Source organism: Dryas octopetala, chromosome 4 (assembly GCF_963921425.1).
Source record: "Dryas octopetala chromosome 4, drDryOcto1.1, whole genome shotgun sequence".
In the NCBI taxonomy this organism is placed as follows: Eukaryota; Viridiplantae; Streptophyta; class Magnoliopsida; order Rosales; family Rosaceae; genus Dryas; species Dryas octopetala.
In genome coordinates, this window is record NC_141369.1 from 11317274 (window position 1) to 11344064 (window position 26791).

The 26791-nt window shown below is 34.6% G+C and overlaps 2 protein-coding genes across 11 annotated transcripts; both read left to right on the forward strand.

Annotated features, from left to right (window-relative positions):
* The first annotated feature begins 5432 nt into the window (after positions 1–5432).
* On the forward strand, positions 5433–12862 carry LOC147286783 (peroxidase P7-like). Of its 10 annotated transcripts, none has more exons than XM_086242405.1 (5): positions 5496–5615; positions 9618–9632; positions 11532–11585; positions 11711–11902; positions 12308–12862. In XM_086242405.1, exons 1-5 carry the CDS (start codon positions 5511–5513, stop codon positions 12860–12862), a joined length of 921 nt encoding a protein of 306 aa, XP_086098531.1. In that variant the 5' UTR covers positions 5496–5510. The 10 variants fall into 10 exon arrangements, with proteins under 10 accessions (XP_086098522.1, XP_086098523.1, XP_086098521.1 ...); XM_086242403.1 differs by lacking the exon at positions 9618–9632 and adding an exon at positions 7181–7185 and having other exon boundaries at positions 5496–5608; positions 11515–11585; XM_086242404.1 differs by lacking the exon at positions 9618–9632 and adding an exon at positions 10182–10191 and having other exon boundaries at positions 5496–5603; positions 11515–11585.
* Positions 12863–20442: 7580 nt separating this feature from the next.
* LOC147286784 (peroxidase P7-like) lies at positions 20443–22447 on the forward strand. The gene is made up of 3 exons (XM_086239615.1): positions 20443–20708; positions 20932–21123; positions 21743–22447. Exons 1-3 carry the CDS (start codon positions 20493–20495, stop codon positions 22292–22294), a joined length of 960 nt encoding a protein of 319 aa, XP_086095741.1. The 5' UTR covers positions 20443–20492; the 3' UTR covers positions 22295–22447.
* Positions 22448–26791: the final 4344 nt, after the last annotated feature.

A 26791-nucleotide genomic window follows, 5' to 3' on the forward strand; every position in this document is an offset into this window, starting at 1 on the left:
ATCCTAGGTTCAAACCCCAGGCATGGCAAGAATTAACATTTCCTTTTTACAAAGTTTCAGAAGGCTCACCATGTGTCAACGTAGGAGTGGCAGCGACGTGTCAATGACATGGCGCTTGCGTGGCGGCCACGTGGTAGCGGCGTGGCGTCCACGGCTGCCTGCGTGGCAGCTCGCGTGGCGTCCACGTGGCAGCGGCAGTTGCGAGGTGGGCTGCTGACAGCGAGTTGGCAAGACAGCGCGCGTGGGTGTAGGGGCTGGCCGCGCGGGGTGGTTTCCGATCACCCCGATAAATTTCTTATTTTTATTATTTAATCATTTAACCCAAATACATATATAAAATATATAATTTTAAATAAATCAATCTCATAAATTTAGGGTTCATGCTTCATGGGGATTTTCAATCAATCAAGGTTAAATAACCATGAATATAAAATTATTTTATAAAACTTACTTGGTTGAAGAACAGATTGAATGATGATTCTTTTTTGTTTGGCGATCCACAATCCAAAGAGTTTTTCATGCTGATAACGTGTTGTAAAAGTATGTAGAAAATTGGGTTTGTGGAAAAGAGAGGCAGAGAGAATATGTCTGTCTCTTTCATTTATCTTATAAATATCCTTATATAGAGGTAAAGTTTACTAGGTTTTAAATATTTACTAGTATGCCCCTACAACTAATTACAGGAATAGCCACACTTAATAATATATTTACAGCATGAATAACTTTTTATGGCATAAATTAATTAGGAAAAAAAAAAAAGGATTAACATATTTAGCATGTCTTTTGTAATCCTATAAAGTGCAAATGTAAAGAACAAAAATTTCATATAGCAAGACTAACATTAAGAGCCATTCAGTTTTATTTTATATTATTTCTCAAAACTTTACATTATATTATTTTATATTATGCCTCTTTGTAAACCAAACACATATGGATAAATACTTATATTATGGACAACTTCATAAATGATGAACATTTTTTTTTTCCATCTTGGGAGGGTGGGATTCAAGCTTGGGAACTCATCCATCAAAGTAGTGAGATATACAACTAGACGAGTAGCTAACTGTTAATGATGCCCGAATCTTATGCAATTATACAATTACTTTACTTCATATAAAAAAATGATATATGAGGGACAATAGCATGTTATAAACTTAGATATACATAGTGTCGATTACATTCAAATAAACAAAATTAGATTGCAAAGGCTACGTGTGGCATTGAAGGGTTTGATTCAATATAATAGATGACAAGGGTGCTAGTGACTAGCTATTGGACCACACAATATATATATGATTTGACTATCTCAAAGGACAAAGTTTAATTTGATTATATATATATATATATATTATTAACAACATATAATTTGATTATGTATATATATATATATATATCCTCATCTTAATGTTTTGTTATTTGGGAAGGAAGTGATCAAGATAATTTTAAAATTTTTATCCAATAACAATTTTAAAATATAATTTTTAATGTAAATAAAATAAGCATATATGGCTCTTATATGCAGCATTAACAGCTTCTAGTTAATTCTATATAATATTTGTATACTATAAAGTGTGTTATACATATCATATGTGTATATATATATATATATAGAAACATATATGTGCCTATAACTTCAATTGTTTTATGCGTTTGTATTAAGATTAATCGGTTAAATTGAATAGAGTTAAAGTTCAATTCTATATACTGAACATGTTTCATTCAAAGCCATTAATCTCAACTTTGAGTCTTTTATGTTTCTCCCTTTTCCTACATGCGGCTGGAGGTGCTCTTGTGGAGCATATCTGTTTTAATCCATTACTATTTCCACCCAAGAAGAGTTATGAGGTCTACTTGAATAAGTTACTTATAAGATTAAATGAAAAAATTTCATATAGAAGATATGAAATTGCCTTTGAACATACTACACAAAATGATCAAGTCATTTATGGGCTAGCACAATGTTGGATGACTTCATTTGACCACATATATTGCGAAAAGTGCATTAGTGCAGCAACGAAGGAGCTTCGCAAGCAATGCCCTCTTAATCGAGGAGCTATTATTTGGTACAATAATTGCCTCCTAAAATATTCAAATACAGATTTTTTTGGTATAAGTGACCACATTAATGGGATTTATGTGAAGAATAACAGACTTGTTGATGTCGATCCCTTTTTGTTTGATTTGAAAGTTATTGTGTTGTTAACTAAGTTATGTAAAAAAGCTCCGCATAATTACCCGTTGTATGCTTATGGTAAGCTAAAGCTTGGGATATCCAATAGAACCGATTCAATATATGGTGCGGCTTAATGCACTGGAGACATTCGTCTAATAAGTTGTAAGACGTGTCTTCATATTGCATTGGTAGAACTTCCAAAAAATAGTTATGTAAAGAAAGGTGGGCGTGCTTATTATAGGAGTTGTTTTCTTAGATTTGAACTTTACCAATTTTTTTAATCAATAGTTACACTTTTAACAATGCATATGGTAGCAACTTTGTCAAAGTAGATATTCCACCAAACACATTAAATGCACGATGCTAAATCCTTGTTGTCACAAGGCATTTTTCCAATAGTGCTAATTTTATGTAAAGATATTACTCTATGGAAACTTAGAAAATAAACTATTTGGATTATTGAAATATAATTCAGAGTTGATCCTAGAATGTATTCCTCAATAATCTTATGAAAGGGATCTCTTAATAAAAGCTATATAGAATTAATTATAGAAATAATCTATGAATTATACTTTGAGTATCAGTTTTGTCTATAAGTTTTGTTTTGAAATTCAGTACATTAACTATTGCACAAGTATCACTTTAGTCTTTTTTCTGAAAAATAATGTGCTTATTTCTTCCTGCGAAAGTTGGTAATCCAAAATATTTTTCATGGCAAAAAAACAATCGGAACAGCGGGAATATTTTGAATGGCATACATAATACCCGAATCAGTATGTCTTCTAATGAAGAGTCAACGCCGATTTTTGATAGTTTATCTTTTGCCCTACTGCCCTCTCGTAGAGATTAATCAATTCTTTCAATTTACTGCACGCCCTACCATCTGCATGAAGAAAAAGTAAATGATCATTTGCAAAAAACAAGTAAGATATAGAGGGACCACCTCACACCCTTTATTTCTTTGATGACTTCCTTCTAATAAGCCTCTTTGATGACTTCCTTCTTTTAGTTTGACTTTACCAAATGGCGGGTGATTTGAAGTTTTCTTCTTTTTTTGGTCCAAAAAACACTTCCAACTGTAGGATGGCAAAATTCTCTACCTCCGAAAATCTCCGCGGGAACCCGCCTTGATTAAGCAGGTATAATAATATCATTCCTATTCTTGCTTCCTGTATACCCGCTTAATAAAAAAATTTATATTTTAATTTCCTATCTTTATTTTTGTAGTCTTTAAAATTTAAATGGTATTCTTTTTATAATTTAGTTTTGTTGTAATATAATACGATAAATTTTAATGTATTTTATTTATACTATATTATGTATTTATATTGATTTGATATGTTATTAATAAAAAAATAATAGAAACTCCAAATACCTGACAGGGCGGATATGGTATTGGCAAACCCGACCCGAACCCTACCATTGTCATCCCTACTTCCACTGAAACAAAAGTTAACCTTTCGGAACTGAGTTAACCTTTTAGGATTCAGGACTCAGGATTCCATTGAAACAAAAGTTAACCTTTCGGAACTGAGTTGATCGATTTTGGCATACGGCCTTTGCCTGAACTACCCTTCAAAACGATTAAGCCCAAACACATTAAACTCAGCAAATGTTCAATGCATGGGCCAAAGTAATTCGTGTCTGAAGTTGGCTCAAGGGTTTTCAATCCATAATTAGGCCTAAACAGGTTGTCATTAAAATTTGTTAGAATTGCATTTTTTGTTTCTACAATTTGGGCCAAGTTTAATTAATAAATAATAAATGTGTAACAAACTCCACGCTACATGTACATCATCAAATCTTCTGAGTGTTAACAGATCACTGTGACATAAAGGTCGTTATTTGTTCCAAACTGCAAATTGGGGAACCGTGGACCATTAAGTGCATAGGCTGGAATGGAGCCAAACAAACCTTCAAAACCATATCCCACTTGGAATGAATGAGTCATTCTCAATCCCACTTGGTGTTCTTTTCGTCACTGTAGAGCCGAATCCGTTTCCATTATCCAAATTATTGGTGAGTTGTCAACTTGTGATATATTGTGATCAAGTGTCAGCCACGTTAGAGCCCCACAATTTGAGACCATTTGAAAGAATTTCTAAAGTAGGCCTCTTGGCTAGATCTTGATATTTATTATTAATTAGATTTTGTATTAAAAATTTATTGTATTTTGTTAGCATATAATTAATCTATATTTTTAGTACGATTTTATTGACTTTTTTTTTTTTTTTTTTTTACTTTGGCGATTTTATTAATTTTAATGTTGAAAAACTTCTCTATGCAGAACCAACTGCTAGTAACAATATTGTCAATAATATTTTATAACCATTGTATGCATTTAAAAAAAAAATGTATACACCCATTTAGAAAATATTTTATGTTTAAATTAGAGTTAATTAAGCAGTTGTTACATTAATTAGTTAACAAACAGCTTTATTTAATATACTTATCAAAAATTGTTCATGTGACAAGCACGTGACCCCATTTTGAGATGTAAAAATGACAACTTATTTCCTATTTCTTCCTCCAATGTGTTACATGTGATTAAAATTGACTGAAAAAATGGATGAAATTTACGGCATAAACTTAAATGATATACGGGTGAAAGTTTGTACGTGGGACGTATTATAGAATTCAAAAAACAGCTTCATTAACCAAAATGATACTTGCAATAGAGTTCGAGAACCATTACTGTAATTCACTCTTATATTTATTAGCAACAACGTATGTCACTCATAAGATTTGAATTCATACCTCCTCCCACAAAGAGAAACTGAGTGCCACTAGGCCAAATGATTATTAGCTTCAAGGGTTGGACTTATGCAATTGCCTGGCTGAGAACACGTTACTTCTTTACACTTTAGGATGGATTCGATTTTAAAACTTTTGGTAAACAATCAAGATCGAGATCAATTTTCCAATTATTAGTTTTTTATTTCCTTTTTCTTTCTGTGTCTTTGAGTTTTGATGATGCATGCATGTTGTTTCCCATAAACCGCTATGCAGCAAAGTTTGAAACAATTCAAACAAACTCAAACAAATAAATACAAAGTCCTCTCTCTCTCTCTCTCTCTCTCTCTCTCTCTCTCTCTCTCTCTCTCCCAATCTCCATGCATGCACAATCACAACATTATTGATTACTCTATAAGTCTATATATAGCGTACTTCTCCAATCCTTCCTTACACCACAAAGCTAGGCTGATATATGGCTATTAATCCCCTTCAGCTCTCGCTAATTAATTAAGGAAGCTATCTAGCTAGCTAACTGAGATATATCATCATGGCCTCGTCTGTATCCTACTTCTTCATCATGAATATTATTGTAGTAGTCCTCATGATTCCACTCTTTGGCTGGTGTGCCAATGCACAGCTCTCTCCCAACTTCTACGCAACAAGTTGCCCAAATCTTCAAACAATTGTGCGCAATGCCATGCTTCAAGCTCACTACAAGAAAAATGTCAATAGATATCACCCATTTTATATCAGATTTTAATGTAACTGATATTATAAAAATTATAATATCAGATAATTTTTTTACTGATTTCTAAACTTTATTAGATATCACATGATTTTTTTCAACTGATATATAATATTGTCATTTTTCTAAGAACTTATAAAGACATCAGTATAAATTGTTAACTGATATCTTAAAACAACACTTATAATTTTTTTATCCTTACACTGATATGTAATGTGTTTTATCTGACTTAAATTTTTTTGTCCTACTCCCAAGTCCCAACACTTAGACATATACAGAATATACTAAAAATTAAAAACCTAGGTCGATCTATCTCTCAGCTCACTTCGATCTCGATCTGTCTCTCGATCTCTCGCAAATTCCATCTCGCAAAAACTGTCTCAGCTCATCAGTGTCACACACTCATCGTCGGAGTCGCCGTCGCCGTCGCCACTCCAGGCCCAGACTTCATTGTGAGTTCGTCTGTCTCTCTCAGTACTCTCACTTCTCTGTCACTCTCACTTCTCTGTCTCTCTCTCACCCTCTGACTCTTAGCCTCTCCATTCACAGACGTCAAAGAACAACCTGACCAGTCGCACCCCAGCCTCTCTCTTGCCATCGCCGCCACCGCTTGAAGATCCTTTCGACAGGTGAAGTATGATTTTGATTATATCTTCACTATTTTGAACCCTAGGTCATATAAAAGCACAGGAACATAAACACATGTACACACATGGAAATACAATTGTTTACATCTGAATATTTATTTAGGAAAAAAATTAGAAAATCTGAAGTCCAATATGGATTTTGAGATCTAAGATATGAGCAGCTTTCTCTGTATTTGTATGTGGTTGCAAAGGATAATTGATTTATGAATTAGCGGGTTATATTGTCATGTTGTGACTTAGGGTGGATTACACGTGCTTTATGTTTGGTTGCTGAGAGAATGTAAGAAAAGGTAAGAGTTTTTAGTTTTGATTTACCCTTGGGAAGAAAATGAAAACAAAAAAAGGATTTTGGATCTCTTTCTGGGTGCTTAGAAGTTATTAGAATGATGGGTTTCTTTTTATAGTTGCTTTGCTTCAGAAAAAATGAGTTTTAGTTATTTTGCTTCTGTCCAATGAAAAGCTCATACTGACTAATCAAAATACTTAAATTTTGTTGGCTTTAGTTTCTGCTGTGCAAGGGTACACTTCAAGGTTGAAATATAGCCAAACCCACGTCCAGTTCCCATTGAAAAGTTATAAAGGTAATTTTCAATTTTGGTGCTTTGTAGAATGATTTTTTTTTTTGGCCACCATCAGGAGATTGATTTGTAAGATATACAGTTGGTGAAAAGAATAAATACCCACGTCCAGTTCCCATTGAAAAGTTATAAAGGTAATTTTCAATTTTGGTGCTTTGTAGAATGATTTTTTTTTTGGGCCACCATCAGAAGATTGATTTGTAAGATATACAGTTGGTGAAAAGAATAAATCTTTCCATTTCTTTAATACTTTCTATTTGAAATTTCTCAAGGATTATTTTCGTCTTATAATTGAGTTTAGTGAGAGTTACTATGATAGTTGATTATAGAATCAAATTTTATTTTTCAGTACAAAGAGCCTAAAACACAGTTAGGGTCATCAGATTAAACTATGAGGTCTAAGTAAATACATCTAAGTAAATACTCATACTGTAACTTTTTCTTTTAAGATGTTTTCTTTAATTTTCTGGAAGTTCAATGTAATCCACGTTGAAAGATAATACCAGAAGTAGCATAATGCATTGTATTCATCTTTTCTTTGTGCTTGCAATTTTTGAAAGTTAGTACATATTACTTTTAAGATATCTCTTAAAAAAAAACCATTAGTCTTCTACTAGCTGAACTATACTCCTATTTCACTTTTTCATATTTCATGTTTTAAATTGACTTATTTTGCCAAGTTATCATACTTTTTTGTTAACTAAGATGAAACACAAGTTATCATTTTCACTCATTTTGCTTCGCATGTATTTGGTGTTTATGCTTTTACAAGTACAATAAATGGGTTATAAAAAAGGAAATTTATGGGTTATAACAAGAAAATGTTGCATGTATATTTGTGCAGGAGCATCATTTACTGGCTAAACCAATGCATTTGACATAATTTTAAGTTTAAAAAGGAAGTTTCAATGGCCAAGAAATCTGTACCACAACCAAAACAAAGGCTAACAAAACTGTCAGTCTACCTTTACATACCCAATATAATTGGTAAGTATTTCTATGCTTGACATGTGTTTTGTTTACATGTTCTTGAAAGCATGTTACTTTAATACTACATTGCAAACTTAACTGAAAGTATATTTTCTTTTTCTGAAATGATTTTATGCTTACTGGGAATGCAGGCTACATAAGGATTCTTATGAACTGTTTTGCCTTTGCCCAATGCTTCTCCAACAAACAGCTTTTCTCCGTTCTCTATTTTTTCAGGTGAGAATTAATGCTTTTCTGGAATTCATTTATGTTGTGTTTGGATTTCTGGATTTAGAGGAAGAGTTTTGGATTGAATTATCAATGTAAATTGTTCAATAAGATTTTAAAAGTATTAGTTCATTTATTTACTTTTTGTATGTTGATGAAATCCATATGTGAATTTGAATATTTGAAATGGGTAGATTGAATTTCAAATACTGAAGACAAATAGGTTATTTCAATTTCACCTTGAAATCACTAATGTAGAGCAATTTTCAACCCACAACAAAAATGGTCAAAACTCTCTTTTTATGCTTTCTTCCCTAAACATTTGATGCAAACACAATTTAAACTAAATAGTCAAGTCTAAATCTTTCCTTTCAAAACTGCAATCCAAATGCAACATTAGTGTTTAAGCCATCTTGTTCAATTCGTCTGTGTTGGGTATAATATGATTAAATTTGCTGTTCCAGCTTTGTCTGTGATGGCATAGATGGTTGGTGTGCTCGCAAATTCAATCAAGGTATGGGATTTTGTGTAGTTTGCAATGTTGTTTTTGATTGGAAGGATTGTGTAGTTTGCAATGTTGTTTTTGATTGGAAGGATTGTGTAGTTTGTGCATATATACATTAGCACAAACAAATTGTTGCACTTTTGCACTTTTGAGTGCATGGTTAGTATATTGTATCAAGATGATTATCACTAACAGTATCCACTCAGTACACACTTATCAAGATCATTTTGACTTCACCAACTCATTTGCCTTTCAGTTCTATAGGGGCTACATTTCTTGACCCTGATTTGCACTTTCTCACTGTACATGGTGCGGTTGACTTGAATTATCTTCATATTATACTGTTATACAGAGCTAGACAATACAGTTTTATATTCGACTATTAGATCTCTATACAGAAATTTAACCATCAGTGTCTCCTTATTTTAGAGATTGCAGTATATTACGGATAGGAGATTTCTTATTCTAGTGAACCTTAAAATAGTTACATTACTGAAGTGCTGTCTTTTTTTCTGTGGCCTGATTGACTGTAAGGAAGAGTTTTTTTGTTGGCATGTGTGATTAAGTTATCTTATTGCATATTATGAGCAGAAATTGGTAATTGATCATAAGCAAACCCTTAAAATGTTGCATTCGATTAAGCTTTTTCCCCCTTCCTGGTTCAGTTTCGACCTTTGGAGCTGTTTTGGACATGGTAACAGACAGGTGATCTTTGATCTCTCTCTCTCTCTCTCTCTCTCTCTCTTTCAGACACACACACACACACATGCACAAGAAAATAGAAACATGTACTAATTTCAGGTATTGCTTAAATGATTTCTTATTTATATTGACCATATTGATTAACATGTCTTGTATCTCAGGATAAGCACTGCTTGTCTCTTGGTCATTCTTTCACAAGTATATAGGTAAAACATTTTATTTATTGTCTACTTGTTGCTGTATCCATGTATGCATGTTTATATTAGCTTTTGGTGGGATGTCAATGCAGGCCTGGCTTGGTTTTCCTCTCATTGCTTGCCTTAGATATTGGCAGCCACTGGCTTCAGATGTACAGGTAATGTTCTTATATATTTTATTAGCTTAATCTATTGGACGAATTTATTTTATTTGATCCATTAAATATATTATGCTTACACTTCAATACATTTATTTGCAGTACTTTCCTGTTAGGCAAGGCTAGTCACAAAGATGTGAAAGACAGCACTAATTGGCTTTTTAAAGCATACTATGGGAATCGAATGTTTATGGCTTATTGTTGTGTGGCATGTGAGGTAATTGTAACATGGTTTGTCTATCTACCTATAGAAATTTTTCAATAGGTGTAGTTCCTGCTCTTAACTTGATTCGATTGTTTACTCTGCAGGTGCTTTATATAATTCTATTTCTTCTTGCAAAGAACGAAACTGATAATTTGATTGATGTAAGTGCTGCAGTTTTTCTTGGATGTAAAGAGGGTATTCCCAGATTATTTTGGTTTCTGAATTTTTCCTTCTTTCAGGTTTTCATGGATCTTGCAAATCATATTACACCTCTTTCTGTTCTTGTTGGTTTGAGTTTATTTGGATGGGCTGTCAAGCAAGCGGTTAATTTGATACAGGTAATGAATAGTGCTTTGCCTTTTGGACAAACTCAGGGCTATTCAATTTGTCTGAAAATGAAGAATTTCTCTTATGGATGTTTGCAAATAGTTGAGATTCCCCTAAAATATATTGATTAACGTATTAACATTATTAGCATTTTAATTTCCTGAAGTTAACCATTCTGCACATACATCCTCCATTTACATCACAAAAAGTTTTCTAATTAAACAAGTGAACTAAGTATTTACCGACAAGTTAATTGGTAGGTGGTGTGCATTTTGCCTTTTTTGTGGATAGAAGAAAGCTGTCGTGCATGCTCATTTTTTGTAAAGCATGGAAGAAGATTGAAGATTTGGTGCTTTTAATTAGATCATACATGCTGCCATGACTATTTTGTAAAGGATGGCAGAATTGAAGATAGAACTAGCTAGCTAGCTAGACATAGTGCTGATTTGCAGATTAATTAGGCTAGGTGCTGTCATGTTATTTTGTACATGTGGGCAGCGTTTGGTACATTGTTTTGGTTTTGTAAAGGTCTTAACAAGCAGGGTTTAGGCAATATTGCCTTAGTTATTAGGCTGGTGGCATGGTATGTTTAGACCTCTACAAAACAAAAAATATATATATGGTTATCTTGTTGGATATTTGTATTGTTATTGGTGATTATGTACATGTAGGCAGCTTTGAATATTGTTATTGGTGATTATTGAAATATATGGAATGAGAATGCATGGAAGATTTTATGGCTGCACAAATTTATGTACAGGCTCAAATTTATGTATTCATATCATTTTTTAGGTGAAAAAAAACTGATATAGCAAGTTGTATTCCAATTTTCTTTTGTGAAATCGACATACTAAACGATATCAGTTTTAGACTAATAATTGATATTTTATAACGCTTTGATATCAGATTCTTTCTCAGATCTGATATAAAAACAATATTTAGATATCAGAACCTATTCCATACCTGATATTGATATCAAGATTATATATATCAGATTCTACTATAGACCTGATATTGATACTATAGTTTTATATCATATTCTACCTCAAACCTGATATTGATATCGAGTTATATGTCAGTATTAGTATCCAATACGATATCTATTGACCAATCCTGTTGGTACTTGGATTTTATAGATATCAGAAATAATATCAAATTGGATATCCATTTTGTATTTAGGATATCAGGTTGAAAAAGAAAAATGATATAATAAACAATGTTTACATATCAGTTTAAAACTGATATCTAAAATACCATACATTAGATATCACGACGCGCTATATCAGGCGGCTACCCAAATAGATATCAGTCCACGACTGATATCTATCGACATTTTTCTTGTAGTGGCTGTTCTTAAGGAGCCACGGATGGCCGCCTCCATCCTCCGCTTGCACTTCCACGACTGCTTCGTAAATGTAAGTATTAGCTTCACATACATTGTCGATTCATTTCTTAATTAATAGTTAAACTTTTGAGGTCAAGCGGTTTAAGAACCTTCAAGTACACCATCAATTTAATTGGTTATTTTTTTTTTTCGTAGGGTTGCGATGGTTCCGTACTGTTGGATGACACGACCAACTTCACAGGCGAAAAGAATGCACTCCCAAACCAGAACTCGGCCAGGGGTTTTGAAGTGATTGACACCATTAAAGCTCGTGTGGAAGCAGCTTGTAATGCTACTGTATCTTGTGCAGATATTTTAACACTTGCAGCACGAGATGGAGTTGTTTTGGTTAGTACGTAGTTGGTGACAATTAGGTAACATAGAGTACTAGCTTGTGGCTAAGATAACAAATAAATTACTTGATTTTACTGAAGTTATAATATCAAATCCAAAATTAACTGATAATAGATAGAGTTTCACGAATATTGGATTCTATAATTTCAACCAATTAACCCATCATCATGGATCGTGTGTGTCTGGACAACCCTATAGCCAAAGCCAATAAATAGAATTAAACATATAAATTTTGCATGAACATAACGCATTTTGATTATAGGCCCATCCATAGATATATATACGATTGAAAAATTAAAAAACCAAATTATATATCATGATTTTTATTGTAATATCATGATATTTAAATTCTTTGCTATACTTGTTTTTTTGTTGTTTCTAATTTCAATGCATACGTAGCTTGGGGGACCCACATGGACAGTACCACTAGGCCGAAGAGACGCACGAACAGCAAGCCAGAGCGACGCCAACACCCAAATCCCGTCCCCATTCTCGAACCTCGCAACCCTGACCGCAAACTTCGCAGCCAAAGGCTTAGATGCCGAGGCCATGACGGTGCTGGTGGGGGCCCACTCAATAGGCTACGCACAGTGTGCTAATTTCAGGAACCGCATATACAACGACGCCAACATAAGTCCCCTTTTCGCTTCCGTTAGAAGGGCTGGTTGCCCTGCCAACTCTGGTAGTGGTGATAACAATATTGCCCCTTTGGATGGAACACCCATTGCTTTTGACAATGACTACTACAGGGCCCTTGTGGGCCTTCGTGGGCTTCTTCATTCGGACCAGGAGTTCTACAATAATGGGCCCAAGGATGGATTGGTTAGGATGTATAGTATCAACAATACAGATTGGAGAGCAGATTTTGCTGAGTCCATTGTGAAGATGGGGAATATTAGTCCTCTAACGGGCACAAATGGAGAGATCAGAAGAAACTGCAGATTCGTCAACTGATATCACTTATTTACTTGATATTTGGTCTGTTATATTGTTAGACCGATAATCTTAACCATACATTTATATATAATCTCACTTAATCTATGGTTAAGATTGACGGTTTATAACACATATAACATGTCATACTGTCTAATAAGCGAATTTCTCTCTCTCTCTCTCTCTCTCTCTCTCTCTCTCTCTCTATATATATATATATAGTTTGGTATTCGAATAAGTTACTTCTTGGCTAGCTTGATGAATGAAGAAGCTAGTCCTAAGGAAGGTCATGCTGTTAAAGTACACCGGCCAGATCTTGTGTAAAAGCAAAATAGTTTGTGAGCAAGTGATGCTACATGAACTATATTTGTAAATAAAAGTGGACTCACATATGTGAATGAGTCACATTTTTATTAGAAATTTAAGCTATATTGTGTCGAAATAGTTTTATTGTTGGTGTACTATTGTTCCAAAATGTTGGAAGATGTCTCAAGTTCGACTCTCCTGTCTCCTAAATAAAAAACAAAGAAAGAAAGAGAATCCAAGCTCTAAAAGGGCACAAAGGAAACAGCCTGCATAGCTGGAAAATGGAGGAATTAATGCCAAACAATTAAGACAGGCCACCAAGCACCAGCAGCCTAATTAACGAACTAATTACAGTCTAACAGAGAGGAACTAATTTCATGGTCACCTATTGTTAGATCTTTCGTACATAAAGGTTGATATATACAAGAGATCATATCATGAAGAACGTGTAGCAACATCTCCTCATGCCTTAAAGTTATATATAATTAAACTCGGTGGACCTGAGACAAGATCCAATTACTGCAGCCTTGTAGAGAAGAACATTGCATTAAACACTGGTGACTAATTAATAAACAGGGCAATGAAATAAATTAACAAAGAAATAACCACAATAGTAGCAGTGAGTCTTGAGAAGAAATCAGAGCTATAGCTTCATCCTCTTTTATTCATACAATTAGTTTTTCTTCAATTGAACATGAATGTTCTTCACTTGCAATTCAATTTGCAGTCCCAGAAATACAAAGCCATTGACCCACAAAGAAATTGTTGCAATTGACATTAGGATTGATTGAAAGGAAGAAGTCAGCAGTCAATTGGAACTTTTGAATAACACCAGCGCAGGTATCACCCTCATCTGCACCACAAAACTGATTTGCAAACTGGGCCAGTTTTGTCCTCTCCAAATCCAACTACATGCAACTTTGATGTATTAATTAAATGGGAACAATTAAGAATATTCAATATATAGGAAACTAAAAATGAAAATGAAAATGAAAACTTGTTAGCTCTTACTGCCAAGTTGTCTACTCTCAGATATGGAAATCATGAGAAGAAGAGAGAGCAGGAGGATCAAGTTATGAATTGTTGCCACTTTGTTGCTAGCCTTAGCCATGCCTTCTAAATTAACTCTTCTCCAAGTAAGAATTGAACTCTGTGTCTTTGGGTTGTACTTGTGCCTTAAAGATTGTTAATTAAGAGTCTATTTATAGAGCTATAGAGCTAAGAACATTGTTAACTTTGATTCCTTTGATTCAAGAGGTCGGCTTCCCCATCTGTGTTATCACATTTGTATCAGTCAGTATGTGTGAGGAACATGGCGGGACAGCCTAATTAATAAATATATTGAGAGAGAAACATTGGATTGATCATTGCAGGCCAAGGCTGTGGTACATATAATTTGGTTTACGGCTGGGTAAATGTTTATTAGAAAACTATCATTAGGTCAATCAATTGTTTGACAATATAAGAAAGGCCAAATTACATTTTTGATCTTTGTAGTACTTTAACGAAGTTTTCACTTTGATCCCTGTTCTTTTAATTTTGGCAATTTTAATCCTGTACTTTCATTATATTTGCAATTAAGTCCAAACTGTTAACTCAATTTATTTTTAAACAGAAATTATGACGTGACAATGTATATGAATGTATATTTTAGACATTTCGTAATTAATACGGTCCAAATAAACAATTTAAAAAGTTAAATAAAATATACTTAAGAAAGAAAAAAAAACAAATAATGAAATAATTAAGAAAAAAAGATATGGGTCTAAATGTGATTGGGCAATGTCACTCGATTAAATGAGTTTCACTCATAAGTTATTTTAAATGTTCAAAATATCTCGGCTACATTATATTTTCGCCAATAATTTAAACCTAATTAATGATTTGGACTCAATTGCAAACATAATGAAAATACGGGACTAAAATTTTCAAAATTGAAAGAACTTGACCAAAGTAGAAACTTCGTTAAAGTACTGGGACCAAAAATGCAATTTAGCATATAAGAAAACAATGGTCATAAATTTCTTTAAAGGTATAATCAATGGTGCTTCAAGTTTGGTTAATTTTAGGTCACAAGTCAAACTTTTATGGTTGACTTTTTATAATAGAAAAAGTCTATTTTACCCTTTCATGAGATTTAATGTAAGTGCCATGTGTATCCCTCCCACATAGTGACTACCATGTGTATATATCTCTTCCACATAGCGACTACCATGTGTCACTACTAGCCAATTGCCACATGTCATTTCCCAACCACGAAAATCCACATGCATATATGTAGTGTCTTATTTTCATGTAGTGTCATGTGTCACCACTACCAACGGCCACATGACACTTCCCAACCACCCACAGTGCACTGAATGTCATGCAGTGTCTAATTTTTATGTAGTATCATATGTCACCATTGACCAACCGCTACATGTCATTTCCCAACGATCCACAGTGCACCATAAGGTCCATAAGTCATGCAATGTCTAATTTTAAAACAGTGTCATGTATCACCACTAGTTAGCCAATCGCCACATGTCATTTCCCAATCACCCATAATGCACCACGTGTCATTTTGTCTCTAATTTTCATGCAGTGTCATGTGTCACCACTAGCAAACCGTCACATGTCACTTCACAACCATGTACCCACAGTGTGACATGTGTCATGCAGTGTCTAATTTATTTTTGAAAGTCATGCCTAATTGTTGTGAATGTCTTGCGGGGCCTAATTGAAATTGATCTATTGATGGATATTTAGAGAGCATGAGTTTTTTTGACATGAAAGGCACACAAAAAAAAGTCACTCCATCATAGTTAAAAAAAAAAAAAACTAATACTGCATTTAAGTGACATAAACCTGACACTGAATCACAATCACGGAAAAAACTAACACTGAATTTTGGCATAAACGACGTACGAATCAAAGTTAAAATAAAGAACTTATGGATGTTTGAAATATAGGGGCATTATTGTCATTTAAAACTTGAATATATCATAGTCAAATCTGCATCTAGGCGTGACTTGGTTACACATGTGCAACTCGTCCTAAGTACAACCAACTTTTTTGGCCTCCATTAGGCCCGATTCTATTGTGATCAGTTCATCTTTGGCTACTGATTCTTCTAGTCTTCTCCGTTTTTTCTCAAGGGCCAAGCATGATAGAGAAATGATCGACCTCGAAAGTCGCAGGGATTTGTCGTCGTGTTTTCTAGTTTTTCGCTATTCTAGCACTATATAATAACTTTTTGGGTACCATAATGATTAGACGTTCTTCGTGCTCTATAACCTTCGCATGCAAATGAAATCAATCGGATGTAGCTGAGAACAAATGGCGAAGGTGGTGTTCAGCGCCGTTCAATGTATGCATTTTTTTAAAAAAATTATTAGAGGTATTTTAGTCCTAACAAGATATTTTGTCAGACTTGTCCAACTTGACTTACTCTTATGGTGTGTTTGGATGAAGGAGTTTCAAAGTATTAAGAAATTCTAATATGATGGAATTTGACATATGTGATTTAAAATTATAAAATTTGTAAATTATCTTGTTTGTCTAACCTATTAAACATAATAGAATTTAAATACAAAATTTATAGTTTCATTTTTTTATGTATTAAAGTGACGGTGGTGGCAACAACAACACGGATGATGGTTGTGGTTAGGTGATGATAGTGGTAGGGGTGATGGCCCAGAGCGGTAGAAGAAATTAATGGTGGCAGAAGTGATGGATGACGAAAGAATTGGTGGCGAAAGTAATAGTGTTGATGTTGGTGGCGGCGACAACAAGGGTGATGGTGATGGTAGCTTGGTGGTAGTGGTGGTGGTATATATTGTGATTAATTGGCAAAGTGGTGGGTGGTTGTGACTTATTTTTCTTCTGTAAAAAATCTTTCATTTTCTTAAAATTTTGAAAATGACACCAACTTAGATGAAATTCAAAGTTGAGATTTATAGCCTTCAAATTCCAATTTATTTATTTTTTCTCATTAACCAAAACAAGGAAATTATAACATATCATTTCTTAATGGCCATAAAAAAAATAATATATCATTTCTTAAAGGCCCCTAAAAGTAACTTTTGTTCTCACTTTGCAGCCTTAAACTTTAATATTCCCATATATAATTAGGAGAAGTTCTCTTACCCAAACATCTTCCAAATTCATTAGAACTAGCTTTCTCAAACAATTTTTTTGACATTTTCATCATCAGAGAGTTTTTAACTGACACCGTGTCCATATTCTATGGAGAGATACAAGACTTATCCTTATATATATCTTGAAGGGGCACTTCCATCATTTCCTAAATAGTGTATTATTTTATCACATTAAGTATTATATGTTGTTGATGTCAAAAACTGGAGAGTCAAAGTATTAACGTAGAATAATAAACTTATTCTTCACTGTCTCCTCCAAAGTGAATGATCTCTAGGGCTTGGAGTGTCCAAGCTTGGGAGTGACATTGATAGCAAGTTCCTGCACAAACTAGAATGAAAGTCACTGGCCGGAAGTGGCACCGATGTGATACCAACTTAACAGCCTCCGATGGTAAAGTCATGCTAGTTTGGCTAGATTTTGACAGAGTTTTTGTGCAAATATTGTTGTGTGTACTCTAATAGAGTTAGTATCTTCCCTTTTAAAAGAAAATGTAGGTGGGAAGATTTTTACTTGTGTACAGATGTAGAATGGAGGTAAGGCCACGTCCCCAGGTCAGAATAGTACCATGCACATCCACCAAGAGGGTTTACATTAAATGTAATGATGCCTTTGGGGAGAGTTAGTTGTGTAAGATGTCCCAATTGGCCCTGTATTTGCCAGACAACCCAGCGATAACGCCACAGGTACTCAAGTGTAAAGAGAAAATATCGAGATGACCCAATCTGGGCGGTATGCCTGGATATCGATCCCACCTTAAGATCTTTTGGTGGGGTCAATACGGTATTGGGTTCAACTGATCCGATCATGGCCAGATCCTCCCTCTAGGAACGACACAAGTGTCAAGGTATACGCTCATAATTCCGCTCTTAGGATGTACCTCTATCCAGTCTAAGTCAAACTGTTAAAAGTGGATGTACGTACCCCGGCCCCATCTTGTCAAGCCACCTGTCAATTTGTGACTCGCCAAATTTACATAGTAGATTTATCCACAAACATATACTATACACGTATGCCATATATAGTACTCTTTACGATGAAATTTAAGCTGGCAATTATTAATTTGATAACAAAAATTTAGAGTACTACTAGGAATTTGAAATTGTGTACTAAATTTAAACCTCAAATAATATGATAGTGTTGCATTGATTGTTATTTAAAGGAGTGTTCTAAAACTAACTGGTTAGCAAGTTAATATGAAGCTAATCATACTTTTGGGACCACCACATAACTAATCTCATAATCTGAACCATCAATTATTTAGGCCATACTTCAAAGATCATCATTGCAAAAAATCAACTAAATCAAAAATCATTTAGTCATCTAATTTAAATCAAATAAATAGACGATCAGTGTTTTCGATAAAAGCATATAAATAGTTGTTATTATAATCAAATAACTAAATGACTTTCGATTTTGGAGATTTTTTACAAAGATGATCTAGGGTCTAAAAAATAGACGGTTCGAATTTTGAAATTACATTGTGCGGTGAGCCCAACATGGTGGTTAGTTTTGTATAAACTTACTAACCAGTTAGTTTTAGAGTATTCTTGGTTATCTAAATTCGTGATTCAAGATTATTTATTTACAACAAATAAAACAATAACACATCATTTGAAATTTTGGTATCCATATATGAGGCATTATTCAAAAAGAGTTTTAATTAAACGTCTAATCTAAAAGGTAGGTGCTTTCCCTGGCCGAAAAAAAAACAAGGTAGGTGCCCTTTTTTTTTCGGAAGTCAAACCAAGTCAACCATTCTACTTTCCTGATTCTCCATTATCGAGTGGAAAGCAAAAACTGAATTTAATAATTTATGGTTCCAGAACAAAATTGAGCGCAAGTGGGTGAAGCCGAGCCGCGACCGGAGTAGTTGAAAACAAGAAAAAAGCGACCCATGCATGCATCCCACTTGCCACTTGGAGTTGTTTTCGTCAATCCGATTCCATTCAAACTATTGGTTACAGTATGTATGTCTCTTGGGCCCTTGGCGTCTTCCTAATTTTAAAAATAGAGAGGTTTTGGTTATAATTAGATTAATATATATATTACAGGACATGCATGGATTTATTAATGTATTTCTACATATTTGTATGACTGTGATATATTGGAGCTGATGAAATCCAAATCGATCTCAAGCATACGTACATTTGAATTAATCCAAATAAATTTTGGAATGTACTTCAATTTCAAAGAGGCATTGTTTTCGGAATTGGGATTCTCTACTAATATTTTGGTGTTAATTTTGTAGTTATCTTGAAGATTAAGTTGTTTCAGACTTCTATATAACTGTCTTTTAAATATAAAATTTATATTATAAAATCTAAATTCAAGACGTTTAACTTGTAATTCTAGAATAATCATGTGAATATAAGTACAATATTAATACCAATAAATCAGCAGAAGATCCTATTCGTGTTGTTTTCAACAGGTATGGTTGTCAAGGTGTCTTTGAGCCTAGAATTTATTAATAATATAGCGGAAGTAATATATTATTAAGTATGAAAAGCGCTATCATCTTCTTAAATTTTTCTCCGAAGAAGTGCAAATACATTGTTAATTAAGTATTAACCTTCAACTCCAGCATAAGAGCATGACCAAATTAATTAACTCTTCGAAATAGAAGAAGGGCACCTTTAATATTTGCTTTTGAGCCCTATATATAGATCCATCACATACATATATATCCTAGTCATGAACAATCACGAATAATTATTTAGGGCACCTTTAATATTTGCTTTTGAGCTCTATATATAGATCAATCACATATATATATATATATACCTAGTCATGAACAATCACGAATAATTGTTTTTTCCTCGTTTAATTTACATATGGTTTTGAAAGCTGTCTATATAACCATGAAGTCAACACTTGGTTTTTGGTGGGATATATGCTGTCTTTTTTTGTCTTGAAGCAATTGTATGATGTCCTTCCTCCATACCCCACCCACTCTAGCCAGTAACGCGTTTTACGCAGCAAAGTTTGAAATTCAACCACAAAACCTCTCTCTCTCTCTCTCTCTCTCTCTCTCTCTCTCTCTCTCTCTCTCTCTCTCTCTCTCTCTCTCTCTCTCTCCATGCATGCACAATAATGCTCTATATATACACCATATATTCTGCAATCCTTCCTCACATCACAAGCCCCTTAGCTAGTTAGCTTGAGTACTGATCTTCTTCAGCTCGACCTACTATTGAAGCTCATCATCATGGCCTCTCTATCTTACTTCTTTATCAATATCACACTCCTCATCATGCCTCTCTTTGCTTGTTGTGCCAATGCACAGCTCTCTGCCAACTTCTACGCAAAAACTTGCCCAAACCTTCAAACCATTGTGCGCAATGCCATGAGCCAAGCTGTTACTAAGGAAGCACGGATGGGTGCCTCTATCCTACGCTTATTCTTTCACGACTGCTTTGTAAATGTGAGGATCGATACGATCAGAGTAATATAATTTCATTTACGAAACAGTATGAAATTTATGTTGCAGATCGTGGATAGATAATTGACAAAACATCATTGCTCCCAATCTCTTTTCCTATATATATGGTGTTCTTTATTTACTCTTTTTTTTATCTGTATCAATAAGGCTAGCTAGTTTAGTATTGAATAAGCATGTTTACTAATGTACATGGTCTTTTTTCCAGGGTTGTGACGCTTCCATACTGTTGGATGACACAGCCACCTTCACTGGCGAAAAGAATGCATTTCCAAACCGGAACTCGGTTAGGGGTTATGAAGTCATTGACACCATTAAAACTCGTGTGGAAGCAGCTTGTAATGCTACAGTGTCTTGTGCAGATATTGTAGCACTTGCAACACGAGATGGAGTTGTCCTGGTTAGTAATTTGTCTTATTGGTTATAAGTTATAGACATTTAGCTAGCAAACAAATATTACCGACACCAGCAACACTACCAAGCTTTTGCATGCCAAAATTTTCGGAGGAAATCACTCATCTTGAGCGAGATTAATTAGTTTTCAAGTACTTCATGCTAGTGTTTTATTTGTTAATATATGAGTCCAACCTCATTTATTTCAAGGAAGTAATAACTAAGATAAACCCTGCGACTTTATTTGGTAAATTCTAGTATATATCAGGCCCTAATTAAAGTAGCAAAATCAGCTAATGGGATGAAGTACACACTAAGAAAATTTGAGCGGCCGTTAGTATTATTATTTCTTTTTAATTTTATAATTTCTTTTTTGGGATGAGTTTTTTTTTTTTTCTCTATAGTCCCTGACTTTCTGGATTCGGTTTTAATTGTGCATGTGGACAAATCATGCTACGTATACATTGTTACAAAATATCAGATATATAGTCAATGATACATTAAACCCATTTTGGACAAGTACGTACAATGCAATTCACAACCGCAAATCCACATACAATAAAACAAAACCAATTAAATTGATCACAATTAACCCCCCTACTCGCTTTCTTTGTACGTGCATGCAGCTTGGAGGACCCTCATGGGGAGTCCAACTAGGGCGAAGAGATACAACCACAGCAAGCCAAAGTGCGGCCAACGCCCAAATCCCCTCCCCATTCGCGAACCTCGCAACCCTCATCTCAAACTTCGCAGCCAAAGGCTTAACTGCGAAGGACATGACCGCCCTCTCGGGCGCTCACACCATTGGCCAAGCTCGGTGCTCTCTCTTCCGAACCCGCATATACAACGAGACCAACATCGACCCCACTTTTGCCACCACTCGCAAAGCCAGCTGCCCGTTTTCCGGCGGTGACACCAATCCCGCCCCGTTCGATTCAACCCCAGTTGGTTTCGATAACAACTACTACAAGGCCCTTGTGGGTCGTCAAGGCCTGCTTCATTCGGACCAGGAGTTGTTCAATAATGGGACTCAAGATGCTTTGGTCAGGACTTATAGCAACAGCGCCGCGGCATTTTCGAAAGATTTTGCTGCGGCCATGTTTAAGATGAGTAAGATTAGTCCTCTCACTGGGACAAAGGGAGAGATCAGAAGAAATTGCAGGCTGGTGAACACTTGATATTGATTGAAAAACAAGTCTTTGTAGTAGTACGGGCAATAACCGCACACAATAAATTAATATTGGTGCATTGATTGTTTCCATCTTTTGAATTTGCAATAATTGGCATTGCTAATTTCTTCTGAAAACAAGATCGAAATAATTGGCTTGCTAGTTATTAATTAATAAAGTGTTCATTTGACACTATACTACTATATTAATTATATCTTCTCTTTAACTAATAATATTATTGTCTCCAATTAGGATATGGACTAATTAATCAAGGCATGGAAGCAGCTTAATTTTTGGATCTAAATATATATATATAGGTTTATTGGGGAGTATAATATCTTGTAACATATATAGTAGTAGCTCTGTTCTTTGACTAGAATGAAGCTTTTACGTTTGACTCAATAAAATGAGTACAAGTTTATTCTTCATTTTCAAACTTGGTATAATTTTACAATAAAGCATTTGCACCACATTTTTATACTATATTGACATATTGTAGCATATCAGTTATCACCAATAGATACCGCGTTGGGTTTTGTTTTTTTGCCAAAATACGATGTTGGCCGGGTTTGTTTAAGAAAAACTTTGCCTCTCAACACGTATATGTATATATATATATATACATGCACTCGGAGTGTCTTATATTGGTTCTTAATTTTAATGCACATATAAATTTTTAGTTACATTGTTGTAAATGCATATTTGAAGTTGTAAGAGTGTTCGTAATCTTATTACTAAGGTAAGATTAATTCAACAAGGACTAAAAATTCTAATTTTCTCTTATGCAAGCATTTGGGTAATATTGAATGTTGTCGATCAGGAACTATTGAATCTTTTGCTCTTTTATATATCATTTTATTAATAGTGGAGATGTAAATCTTAAGCGTGTGGTTAATTGCCACTTAATTATATGCTGAAAGTAAATATGAAAAAGATTCAACGTCAATTGAAATTGATAGCTACTAGAACCCGGCCCATGAGTAGAATTATGTGAAGATCGACCTACATTTTGAGTACATGCATATATATATATAGAGGGCCCTTCCAATAAGGAATCCCTCATTTAGTGTTAAATGAAGGATCACCTTGTGGGGCCCACACGAGTCGTTTTGTATTAATCCAAACCGTTCATTTTTTGCATCTTCATTGATAGATCATCCCTGCAAAAAATCAACCAAATCGAAAATCGTTTACTCGTTCGATTAAGCGGTCAAAGTTTAGGTGTTTATAGAGGAATTTGTTGTTCGTCCATTTGTTTTAAACTTTGACCGCTTAAACAAATGGCTAAACGATTTCTGATTTAGCTGATTTTTTGCAGAGATGATCTATCAATGAAGATGTAAAAAATAGACGGTTTGGATTAATACAAAACGACTTGGTTGGGCCACACAGGGTGATCCCTCATTTAACACTAAATGAGGGATCCCTTATTGGAAGGGCCCTGTATATATATATATATATATATATAGTGCTGCTATTTGCACATCTTTTTTTTTTCTTTTTGCATGCCCTTTTTCTATTTTTTTCTCCTACACACCCTCTATCCTCTTCTAAAATTTAAAAACTCTCTTAACACACCCATCTAATTACCCTAATGCCCCTATTTTATTCATTTCACAAAATTTAACACAACACACCCCATCACCCAACACACCCCATCAATAATAAAAAATAAAAAAAACCACAGCCCAACCTTCTCCCTCACCCCGACCACCTCCCTCCCTCCCTCTGTTTCTGTCCAACTCCGACGACAACACCCGACCCACCCCTTCCCAGCCCCTCCTTCTCCCTCACCCCCTGATCACCTCCCTCCCTCAACGACCGCCCCCTCCCTCATTATCTGTCTCTGTCTAGCTCCAACAACAACCCCAGCCCACCCTCTCCCTGCCCTTCCGACTGCCACCACCTTCTCCCTTTCCCCCTCTCTATCTCTCTCTCCACCTTAAAAAAAAATGTAGATGGTGGCTGGTTCGGCGGGGCCAGTGCTGAAACCTATGGTTTTGTTTGGCGGGTACTTGTCGAACAAAACCATATGTTTTGGCACTGGCCCGCCGAACCAGCCACCACCTGGAAATTTTTTTATTACCGAACCAGCTACCATCTTCTCCGGTGAGTTCATTGTTTCCAGCGGCGTCAAGAAAGAAAAGTGAGGCTCGGGAGAGAGAAAGAGAGTGAGGGAGAGGGTGAGTTCGGGAGAGAGAGTGGGTTTAGGAGAGAGAATGAGATAGATTGGGCTGGGGGAGGGAGATGGTCGGGGTGACCGGTGAGGGAAGAAGAGGGGCTGCTGGGTTTGTGTTTTTTTTTTTTTGGTCTGAATTGATGGGGGGGGGGTGTGTTGGGTGTGGGAATGAGAGAGTGGGAAAGAGAGGGAGGGTGTGTTTGGTCTTTTCTCTTTGATTGGTTTTTTTTTAAGTGGGGTGTGCAAAAAGAAAAAAAAAATGGTGTGCAAACAGCAGTACTTTATATATATATAATGATAATTTAACAGTCACCAATTAATTTCTCTAGCTCTTGAAAATGTAATCTAAACTTAATTTAATTAATGCTTAGTGTGTTCAATGTTAAAAAAAGTACCTACTTTTTTTATGTTTTAAAATTAGTGTCCATGTTTTTATGTATTCTCTCTTGATAAGTTGAATTAGCATTGCTGTGACTAGGAAGGTCAATGACTCCCCAACCAACTTGGCGTCACTAACCCACCTCTGACCCCACATGCGCTTCATCATTGTCCATTCAAGCTTGTCATTCACTTGCAGGCTTGTCACATCTCCAGCACATTCAACATTATTCCACACCAATACTTCATTGAAATAAGGTTTCCCAGTAATTATATATAAATCGAATACCTAGCTAGCCTCCTTTCTTTTGGCATGGATGATGGAGCCCCGCAAAACAATCCCTAATAATTGTGAACATATTCTTTAATTATGCTATTTTATTTCACATGTTGAAAATGAGAATAATAAAACAATTAATGTTCTTCTGTCATACAGTTTGAAATTTTTTCTTATCGATCATAATAAAAAAATATGATGGTAACCTAGCCTGCGATATATTAATATTGGAATAATGCCAGCCTTGTACTCAGCAATATTGAGGAACACAGGCTTGGCTATATCGAAATGCTCCCGCGCGGAGGGTTGCACCATTCTCCATAATATTATTATCACTTGGCTGATTCCAATTTGGTGGGTAACGCGTAACATATATACTAATGCATATATAGTACTTGCAATTGGTTGTTGTTTAAAGATAATTAATAATTGACTTTTTTACACTTTATTTGCCTGAATTTTGAATTCAATTTCACTTCATTACTTAAAAAAAATTTGTGTTAATTTACCATCTGAATTAAAAATTTGTTACAATATACCACTTATAGCTTATTTTCTCTAAATTTTTGTTAAAAATAAGAGTGTTTTGGTCTTTTTTAAGTTCTTATTGTTAGAAAAAGATGGTTTTTTTTTTTTACACTTTACTTGTTTTGACATAGTAAAAAACTGACTTAAAAAGACCAAAACATCTTTATTTTTAATAAAAGTTTAGACAAAATGAACTATAGATGGTATATTGCAACAAATTTTTAATTCAGGTGATAAATTGACACAATTTTTTATTTAAGTGATGAAATGAGATTGAACTCAAAGTTCAGATGGGTAAAGTATAATAAAGCCTTAATAATTTATACCAAATGTTGCGGAGCCTCCTTCACATAATGTGGCATAAGCAAGCTTCCAAGAGCCGACCATCAGTGAACTTTGATATCTAAACTTTATACCATTCTAGTTTTTCGAAAGAACTAATTTTATATATTTTGAAATTAATGTTACGTAACACCTGTTTTGATATCGGGTTTATTTTCTAAAAATTGAGATAATTGGTCAATATCATCGAACATTTACTGCATATTTATTTAGTGGCCAACCTGCACAGATAAGTGCTAATTAAACATCAATTTCATATCAAAAGTCTTCAATTGTCATATATTTAATTTCAACATCTCCAAGGACCCAAAAGTTGTCTACATATCACAAAAATTAAGGAGAAACCTCATCATCTCTAACCCATTCCTTCAAATATATCAAAGCTAGATTATGCATCATTTAAAGACCCTTTACAAAAACTATTAGGCACTTAGGCACACATTTTCTAAATTTCTCATTCCCTTTTACAAAATATGGGAATAGCAGCATTTTAATTAATTGATCTAAGTTCTAGAATATTCACAAAATGGCACATACATCCAGCCATCACCACATATACCAAAGCCTACACATAATTCAAGTTAACAAAGTCACCCCATTCAACTCGAACATCATCAATTTGGTCTTGGGTGTAACTGCATCGCTTGATCCTCGATTTGCTCCACTGAAAACACAAAGAAAAATTACATTATTTTAGCTTAATATATAATAAGGTAGCTTAAAGCTAGCTAGCTTGCTCGTACTAAAATAATGCATGCAGCTAGCTTGTGCAAATTCACACCTATACTCAATTAATAAGATC